This window comes from Lethenteron reissneri, chromosome 26 (assembly GCF_015708825.2).
Source record: "Lethenteron reissneri isolate LAM-NWPU_2019-01 chromosome 26, ASM1570882v1, whole genome shotgun sequence".
NCBI classification, from domain to species: Eukaryota; Metazoa; Chordata; class Hyperoartia; order Petromyzontiformes; family Petromyzontidae; genus Lethenteron; species Lethenteron reissneri.
Genome location: NC_083804.1, coordinates 5,308,989 through 5,319,318, shown reverse-complemented (window position 1 = coordinate 5,319,318; position 10,330 = coordinate 5,308,989). Strand labels below are relative to the sequence as shown.

The 10,330-nt window shown below is 45.3% G+C and overlaps 1 protein-coding gene across 1 annotated transcript; it reads right to left on the bottom strand.

The window, feature by feature from the left end:
• Window positions 1-240: 240 nt before the first annotated feature.
• On the bottom strand, window positions 241-6,839 carry LOC133347391 (rho GTPase-activating protein 32-like). The gene is made up of 13 exons (XM_061559634.1): window positions 6,585-6,839; window positions 5,451-5,542; window positions 4,911-4,986; window positions 4,554-4,676; window positions 4,322-4,402; window positions 3,986-4,073; window positions 3,470-3,538; window positions 2,990-3,092; window positions 2,408-2,546; window positions 1,735-1,817; window positions 1,451-1,558; window positions 1,132-1,277; window positions 241-908 (listed from the first exon to the last, which is right to left on the bottom strand). The coding sequence occupies exons 1-13, from the start codon at window positions 6,681-6,683 to the stop codon at window positions 628-630; spliced, it is 1,488 nt and encodes a 495-aa protein (XP_061415618.1). The 5' UTR covers window positions 6,684-6,839; the 3' UTR covers window positions 241-627.
• Window positions 6,840-10,330: the final 3,491 nt, after the last annotated feature.

Here is a 10,330-nt window from a genome sequence, read left to right as displayed (position 1 = left end):
TGTGATTTTTACATATATATGAATGTGCACTTATTCTGTTCAAATAGAGACATGTAATGCTATCTAATAATCAGTGATGTATACTGCTACATTTATATTTGTAGCATAAACAAAACAACACAAGAAATGTAGCCATAAAATATTTTTTTATTTACAAAAATTTTTGTAGAAATAATAATTTAGTTTACATATTTCCTCAGGTAACAAGACTTTCAAGAAATTATTTCACCGCACGGCACTTAACACAAATATACTTACAATTCAGTGTATAAAATACATTTGTAAAAAAAAACATTCACTGGCTTCGAAGCCATGTAAATGTTTATAAATATTTCTACTTTTTCTTTTATACCATTTTGTGGCAGCTCCAACAAGAGTCCATTCGGTAGACCGACGCAGGCATGTGGTGCAGCAAGTGGTGTGGCCATGAGCCAAATAATTTTTGGTTCGGCCAGACGCCGCTGAAATTCAGTCCTGCGACCACTGCGCACTGCGCCGTGAGCCAAGTCCGGCAACGATTGCCGATGCTCATGGTGGTGCTATCGCCAGTTCTCGGGCACAACCCTGTCCAGTTGAGCCGAGAAGAACGCCGGGTGGCAGCTCCAACCGCACCAACCAGACCAACGGCTACATGCCGGGGCCACGGCTGCCTGCTCCATTGGCAATGGCAGTGGTGGCGGTAGCGGTGGGATCAGCAGTGGTGGCGGCAGCGGTGGTATCAGCAGTGGTGGTGGCATTGGTTGTATCGGCGGTGTTGGCAGCGGTGGTGGCAGCTGTGGTATCGGCAATGTTGGTGGCGTTGGTGACGCCAGATTGAATTCCCTTCTGGGCTTGGGCCTCCTCCAAACTCACCAGCGTGATGGAGGGGGAGCTCACGAGTGGCTCGGGGCTCAGAAGGGAATTGCCACCTGTAAACAATCAAACAGGAAAATACATGTAGAGAGGTCACCACCGTGCACTGTGAATGGTGAGTGGTAGAGAGGGATGGGGAGTGTCAGAGTGGTGAGTGGTAGAGGAATTGAGTGATACTAGTGAATGGTTAAGGGATTGAGCGGTGAGTGATCGAGGGATTGTAAGTGATAGTGGCGAGTGGAAGAGGAATTTGGAGAGTTATGTTGGGGTGAGCATCACCTGCACTTTCACACGCGATGGGTCTGCAGCAGTCACCAAATAGCTCCTCTGTGTGCTTCAGCAGGAACTCGGTGACCATGGACTGCCTCGACATCTCTGTTACCACCATCTTGGGGTCAGAGGCTGCCCCCTCCACCGTCTGCCTGCTGATGGACACAAAGCACGTGCCGTGATGGTGGTGTTGATGGCTGTTGTGATGAGAGTGGTTGTGGTGGTGATTATGGCGGTGAAGGTGGGCAGTTGTGGCGGTGGTGCCAGTAGCGTTAAAGGTTGCAGTGACACTGGCAGTGCCAATGAAGGCGGTGCTTCTGCCACGTACCGGAGCAGGTTGGGCCCCCACATGATGGACAGGTTCATGCTGGTCATTTTGGTTTTATCAGCATGCGACTCCAGGAGCGACAGGTGTCTCATCAGGTGCTGCAGGGTCCTGCAATGTCAAAAACGCACCGCCACATTGCGTACGTCACCACGTGTGCCATGTCCTCTTTATATGGCCCACCGTGTGTCTTTGTTGGTTGCCGGGACTTGATGTCTGTGTTGGTTGATGGGACTTGCCGTGTGTGTGTTTTGGTTGCTGGCGGACGTGTGTTAATGTGAGTGCACCTGTAGTTAGGTCCAGGCAGCAGCTGGATGACATCCTGCATTCGGAGGAGTTTTTCGTGCTCCGTTGGGGCAACCAACGCCTCCTGCGCCATTGCACGAAACGCACATCACCGATAGGAACACAAACAGCAGCAGCACAACGGACCGAATAACTCGTTTGTGGTTAAACCTATATTCGTGAATTTGCTTCCTAGTGAAGTATTAAGGTTGGCATTGTGACGGCCTCCAAGGTGCAGTGTCCCTTTGCAGGGAAGGCAATAATTGATTCTTATGTACTTGCCCCTGTCATAGAAATATGGAATTTATACCACTGGCTGCAGTAAGAGATAAGCCCTGCCCCACGTGTGTTTGAGCTGGAAAGCACTCTAATTATTTGTGTTGCAATAATTTTTTAAAGCTTTAAAATATGTATTCATCTGGATACATTACGTGTAATTAATAATAGTAGTTTACTAACATCGCACAGTATTTAATCTATGATAAGTATGATTCGATTGGACAGAGCTTTTAAACAACCTTAGTTTGTCCTATGCGTGGGTGTATGCGTGGGTGTGAATGAATGTATACACGTGTGTGTCTGCACATGGGCAAGTATGCTTGTATGTGTCTATCTATCCGTGTGTTGTACATTTGAGCGTTTTGAGTGTGTGTGTGCCGATAACCACATGCTTACAGTAAATTTGTCATATAGCTTGTAGGTGAGCAATGGGTCAGGCAGCTCGCGGAAATAGAGCTTGCAAAGGTTGCTGAAGCAGTGAATTCTCTGCACTATCTCCGTCAAGTCGGGCACTTTCCCCGAGTTGAACTCCTTCCTGCGTGAGTGGGGAGGTAGGGGGGTGGGGGAGTGAGGGCTCAGTCTTGTCGTAGCTCGGCCTCTGAATAGGGTTGGGTCTAGTCAGTGTGCTGATGGACAACCACCGAGTTCATAATAATGAGCAATGGTCTATACACTGCTGAATGAAGGCCTCCTGCAGAGTCATGATTAGATTTCCGAATTGAAATGTTTTGCCATTGTGGTGCATGTCACCACAATGACATTCATAAATTACATGATACGGACTGAAAAGAATACATTTTACATGCACCGTCATGCATATTTTATGAGCATGTATATTCCACGGCGTGGGAAGACCGTCATCCAGCAGTAGATGACAACATGGCTGTACAAGTACATATGGTGGTGGTGTGTGGTGGTGGTGTGTAGTGGTGGTGGTGGTGATAATGGTGGTGGAGGTTCAGTGTTGCATGGCATTACCGCAGCTGCTTGATGTCGGTGGCGAGCCCAGAGCAGCGGTAGATGCCGCTCACGATGCCGTGCTTCTCAATGAGCTCGGTACAGATCGTCAGCACCTGTGGGACTGCACGAAGGACATGGTTGACCAATCACTCACGGTTCCGAATCGCACGGAGTTCACTGAATAGAGTAGATTCTCATATGCATGTGCCGGAATCAAATGTTTCTCTCCCAAATCCATTACCACAAAACTAAAAATTATTTATAATAATACCGGTTAAGATATCACTGGCCACTAATGTGCTAGCTACGGCTAGGAATCGGACTCATAGCGTACAGTGCAAACCACTGCGCCACCGCTCCACCCCATTCTAGTAATAAGGTCGGCCATATTGGCGCATGTATCCCCAAGATTCAGTGCTTCACAGGAGGCAAGGTATGGCAGATAACGCAGAGATTTGCAGGATACATTTTAGTGCTTAGCAGATGGGCAGCACTCACCATCATGTGCCGAGTTGCCCAGGTGCCGAGCCAGGTCTTCGCCGAACACTTTCTCCTGAATCTTAATAACTGTGGGAGGAGGGAGGCAAGATACAGTTAAAAGCACTTACAATCATATTGTCTGAGCAATAATTACAAGCTGTCTATTTAAAACAGATTACACGAAAGAGTCCAGGAGGTTCAGAGGTTAGGGTGCTGAGCTCGTACTGCCTTGAACCTACATTTGAATAGAGTACAGGAAGCTGTGATTTAACCCAAGTTTTCCAGTATAGTATAGTTAAACACATCACAATGAGTTTGGTACCGCACTGAATTTGGCTAACTTCCAGTTCTGAGAATTAAATATATCGGTTTCACTGTGATACAGCAAATATGACTCTTCGAGCTGGGTTGGAGGGATACTGCTGCCCTCTACTGTGTGGACCAGAGTGACAGAAGAGTTTCATATTTGTGACTTTGGTGGCATGAAGGAAAGGGGGGTGGGTGGAGGGCTCAGGACATGTGGGCTGCATTTACCTCGTTTGGTGGAATGATCCGATCCCAAGGCAGACAGTTGAGTGTCTCTGTTGATAAGCTCAACAGAGCCACTGGGGAAATTCCCGATCTGCAGAGGAGGGTGGAGATTGTGAGAGGGGAAATTCGTATACACATTTGTACATTGCAGAAGCAGTGTTGGTGTCCCTGACAAGGGTACACAAAACTCATGAAGAGGTACAATGACATTGCCATAGTACAATGTCACTGGTGAGGTGTACATTGTACTTGTTGTAATATAATTTCCTTGATATAAGTGTCCATGAAGTGGTGCAATATCGGTGGCATGTTGTGCTGTGATTCCATGCGACGTGTTACCTTAAAGCCAAGTTTTCCCCTCCAAAACAGGGTCACCTCCTTGGGCAGCAGCATCTCAGTGATGCATACAATATCTCCAACCTGAGATAGACACGGGGTGGAGGGGGGGGGGTCCAGGAGGAGACATTTGGTGTCATGGATATCACAGGCCTCAGTTGCGCATGAGCCCACGTGGGTGGGAGAGCGACATGCAACGTATATGTAACAAATGGCGACCACAGGTGCCACTCACCTCGAAAGAAAGTTCGTCGGGCGTCTGAGCGACGTGGCGCTCGATCACCTTGGCTGCCGCGATCGCTGGGATGTTAAATAACGCCTCGTCCCTCAACAGCAGGTGGAGGTCACGGTTGTCGACCTGGCGAAGCAAGTGTGCGGTACGAGCGATGGTCAAATATCTAAACTATGCAATGTTACATTAAAAAAAGAAACAGTCAAATGAAAATAATGAAGTTATCAAGGTTGATTTGTATTACTATTATAATTGACCCCAGGTCTGGTGGGGTGTGTGACGAGAGCATACGTGGAACAATGCGTGTGCACTGAGTTTGTGCCGAATGCGATGCCACCCCAGGCAGTGGGAGCAGCACACCTGAATATTTTCAACGTCTCCGTTGCCCTGGAGGAAGTCGGCCAGCCGGGGAAAATGACCCCCAGCCATGGAAAGCCTGGGAAAGGAAGAGTTGTCATTTTCATGAATGGATGAAAAATAAATTGGTAACGAGAAATATAAAACAAATTGTCGTCACAAACACAAATCCGCACCATCATTGCAAACAAAAGTGGGCTCAGAAAGGCACAATGCCATAAGTGATGATGGCCGGTGGGTGACTGATGATAAAACGTGCCAGAAAGGACAACCACTGCAGAGATGGAGCCATCAGAGCAGTTCATGTGCTGTGATGGACTGTGGCATCGAAACAACCCTAAGGCATTGTCGCGATGGCATCAGTAGACTGATGATGATGATCGTAAGGTGTAACCATTTCCAGAAAGGGAGCAATTTCTCAAAATATGTTCACGCATTAATATAATTGCATATGGATGGCTGTGAGCTCGGAAAAAAAAAACACATTTTCTCCACTGAGATAGAATGAAAGTGAACGTTTCCATTAGGGTATAGAAAACTCACTTGGCCAGTGCCTGCACTGCCTTGCTTGCCGTGTCGCCACAGGGTTTCATTAGGCCCGTTCCCACGACCTCCACTCCAGTTTCAACTTTTGCCTGAGGGGTCGGAAAAAGAAAGCCAATATATTATTTAACGCACAATACAGCCACCTTTGTAAGTCCGCTGTTGGATGAAAGCCACCCCCCACGCCATGTCGATCAAGGGGATTGCTTTGACCATACTTCACCAAACCGTGCACGTTGAAGGTTTAGGAAATCTCTAACGCTGTGCGCTTGCCATTATGCAAGCGCTCCCCTCAAATATGTATGAACACAGTGAAGACAACCTACTGTACGTATAGATATGGCTCACAATTACAAATTTATGTCAAATAAAACATGCCTGATAAAAATACATTTGATAAAGCACCCAACTCGGCGCACCCAGCGGACATCTCCAATCGGTTAACACGGCAAGGCGCTTTTTAATGACCATTTTTATTGAAATAATTGCCCTGTTTTACACGATTTTTTTACACGTAACTTGTAAAACTAACGGGGCAAGCCAGATTTTTTTTGTATATTAATATATAACGGGTACGTAACAACCCACGAAGCGAAACAACTCCCACCAAATTTCGATTTAAAGTTTTCGTGACTGCAGGGATTCATATTCATGGCTCTTTCGGTAAAGTCACGTAGAAGGGAAATAATAAAATAAATAAAATAAAAACAAATTCTCATCAGGTGTGATAATGATTGCTTGTGTTGCAGTCGAAACGTCGTGAGAATTTTTATTATTTCCCTTCTACGTGACTTTACCGAAAGAACCAAGAATACGTGTATTTAATTGTTTGGTTTTTATTATTTTATTATTTCCCTTCGACGTGACTTTACCGAAAGAAGCAAGAATACGTGTATTTAATTGTTTTATTTTATTATTTTATTATTTCCCTTCTACGTGACTTTACCGAAAGAACCAATAATATGAACTCCCACCAAAAGAAGACGACCCCCGATATTGGGAGGTGCCATCGAAACGTCGCCCCCCGTTGGCCGATCAATGTCACACGCGTTGGGGTGGTGGGTGGGTGGGTGGAGAAGAAGGGAAGGAGGGATGGATGGATGGAGGGCGGGCGAGCCAAGCTCATCGCGGGACCTTGGCGGAGGAGACGGAGCAGGAGACGGCGGGAGCGACGGACGACGATTGGCGATTCCATCGGAGCCTCCACCCCGCGATGCACGAGCGCCACCTCATGGTCGACGAGAGAAGAGGAGGACCCGAACGAAGACGCTTGGAAGAGGAATACAACTAAAATGTTGTGTAAATATGTTTAAAAAACTGATTTTTGTTGTTGTTCTATCGATGATATCGACGAGCGACTTCTTGTTGCGACTGATTCCCTTTTCCGAAGTTTTTTCTTTCTCTCGCCCCGCCCCCCGTCTGACGTCATCTGTGACGACAGCCCCGAAAGCGATGACGTCACCGAACGGGCGGCCACGTGACGCCGTTGAACACGCCCAGAAGCTCGGCAATCCCGTTAGGTCGGGAAGGCCACTGAACGGCACGGCTACCCCATTAGATCAATAGGGGGCCGTCCATAAATGACGTCACGCATCTAGGCTCGAAGGAAAGCTGTCTCGGGTGTGGACCAATCAACTTCAAGGACAGTGCACATTATCAGAGTTATGTCTTTTGTTTGTATTTATGACTGCAGGTATTGCGGTCTATGCAAACATGACTCCTTGCAAAAAGGTGTCAGTTTTGTTGCCAGATAGAAGGGTAAAGAACCAATTATCATATTTTTACTGGCAAATGAGGTCCCCATAGTGTAGATGCTTGCCCCGAGCTCTCATACTCTGATGGTGCATTGTCCTTGAGTTGTGCGCCTTTTGGCGTCATCTGGTCCAACCCATATGAGACTAGGCTCGAAGGAAAGCTGTCTCGGGTGTGGACCAATCAACTTCAAGGACAGTGCACATTATCAGAGTTATGTTCTTTTGTTTGTATTATGACTGCAGGTATTGCGGTCTATGCAAACATGACTCCTTGCAAAAAGGTGTCAGTTTTGTTGCCAGATAGAAGGGTAAAGAACCAATTATCATATTTTTACTGGCAAATGAGGTCCCCATAGTGTAGATGCTTGCCCCGAGCTCTCATACTCTGATGGTGCATTGTCCTTGAGTTGTGCGCATTTTGGCGTCATCTGGTCCAACCCATATGAGACTAGGCTCGAAGGAAAGCTGTCTCGGGTGTGGACCAATCAACTTCAAGGACAGTGCACATTATCAGAGTTATGTTCTTTTGTTTGTATTATGACTGCAGGTATTGCGGTCTATGCAAACATGACTCCTTGCAAAAAGGTGTCAGTTTTGTTGCCAGATAGAAGGGTAAAGAACCAATTATCATATTTTTACTGGCAAATGAGGTCCCCATAGTGTAGATGCTTGCCCCGAGCTCTCATACTCTGATGGTGCATTGTCCTTGAGTTGTGCGCCTTTTGGCGTCATCTGGTCCAACCCATATGAGACTAGGCTCGAAGGAAAGCTGTCTCGGGTGTGGACCAATCAACTTCAAGGACAGTGCACATTATCAGAGTTATGTTCTTTTGTTTGTATTATGACTGCAGGTATTGCGGTCTATGCAAACATGACTCCTTGCAAAAAGGTGTCAGTTTTGTTGCCAGATAGAAGGGTAAAGAACCAATTATCATATTTTTACTGGCAAATGAGGTCCCCATAGTGTAGATGCTTGCCCCGAGCTCTCATACTCTGATGGTGCATTGTCCTTGAGTTGTGCGCCTTTTGGCGTCATCTGGTCCAACCCATATGAGACTAGGCTCGAAGGAAAGCTGTCTCGGGTGTGGACCAATCAACTTCAAGGACAGTGCACATTATCAGAGTTATGTTCTTTTGTTTGTATTATGACTGCAGGTATTGCGGTCTATGCAAACATGACTCCTTGCAAAAAGGTGTCAGTTTTGTTGCCAGATAGAAGGGTAAAGAACCAATTATCATATTTTTACTGGCAAATGAGGTCCCCATAGTGTAGATGCTTGCCCCGAGCTCTCATACTCTGATGGTGCATTGTCCTTGAGTTGTGCGCCTTTTGGCGTCATCTGGTCCAACCCATATGAGACTAGGCTCGAAGGAAAGCTGTCTCGGGTGTGGACCAATCAACTTCAAGGACAGTGCACATTATCAGAGTTATGTTCTTTTGTTTGTATTATGACTGCAGGTATTGCGGTCTATGCAAACATGACTCCTTGCAAAAAGGTGTCAGTTTTGTTGCCAGATAGAAGGGTAAAGAACCAATTATCATATTTTTACTGGCAAATGAGGTCCCCATAGTGTAGATGCTTGCCCCGAGCTCTCATTACTCTGATGGTGCATTGTCCTTGAGTTGTGCGCCTTTTGGCGTCATCTGGTCCAACCCATATGAGACTAGGCTCGAAGGAAAGCTGTCTCGGGTGTGGACCAATCAACTTCAAGGACAGTGCACATTATCAGAGTTATGTTCTTTTGTTTGTATTATGACTGCAGGTATTGCGGTCTATGCAAACATGACTCCTTGCAAAAAGGTGTCAGTTTTGTTGCCAGATAGAAGGGTAAAGAACCAATTATCATATTTTTACTGGCAAATGAGGTCCCCATAGTGTAGATGCTTGCCCCGAGCTCTCATACTCTGATGGTGCATTGTCCTTGAGTTGTGCGCCTTTTGGCGTCATCTGGTCCAACCCATATGAGACTAGGTTCGAAGGAAAGCTTTCTCGGGTGTGGACCTATCAACTTCAAGGACAGTGCACATTATCAGAGTTATGTTCTTTTGTTTGTATTATGACTGCAGGTATTGCGGTCTATGCAAACATGACTCCTTGCAAAAAGGTGTCAGTTTTGTTGCCAGATAGAAGGGTAAAGAACCAATTAACACGGCAACCCATTAGGTCGGTAGGCTACCAAACAGCAACATCTGAATATTTATACTGGAGGAATCCGATGAGCAATACAGCTCTTTTCACAGATGTCCAATCGGAGTTTAGATCAGAACGTTACAACAACAAGCAGCAATAAAAACACACAATGAGTATAAAGTATAGGAAAATTGAACACATCTATTAAAATATATATACAAATAAAACGAAGCTTTTTTTTAACTTACAGGAAAAAAACATCTGTTAGGTGGCCTACGGTACTCATGCTATTCAGCAAATAAATGAATGGTTCATCATGATCACGGTGTGTCCCCTGCACATTTCGTCATTTGTTTCCACTTTCCTCTGCCTTGTGCTATATATGCTCGAGTGTTGAACATCTTTCTTGCACCAATCTCTTATGTATCGTTAAACACACATACATATTAAGTAATAAACAATGAGTTTAAATCTTGATTTGAAGATTTCGTGACTGCAGGAATCCATACTCTTTGGTTATTTCGGTAAAGTCACGTAAGTGAGAAGGCTTTCCCACCTGATGACGGACGCTTGTGTTGCGCCCGAAACGTCGTGATTTCGTTTATTTTATACCTACGTGACTTAACCGAACGAACCAAGAAGAATGGGTTAAAACATGATTTTTATATCACGCTATATCTAATAAAACGACACTATTAACTATATTACTCGTGTAGCTACACTATCAATTGCCCATTGACGTAAATGAATTAATATGCTGTATTTAAAGTAATATAAATGTAATTCTAATTGTGCACGTAATTAACGCATTACTAAACTATTAAACTATATTCTTTGGTTATTTCGGTAAAGTCACGTAAATAGAAAAAAATAATTCCTGATGACGACTGGTTGCTTGTGTTGCGATCGAAACGTCGTGGTTTTTTATCTTTTATTTTTATAATTTTTTCTACCTACGTGACTTTACCGAAAGAACCAAAGAATATGAATTCCT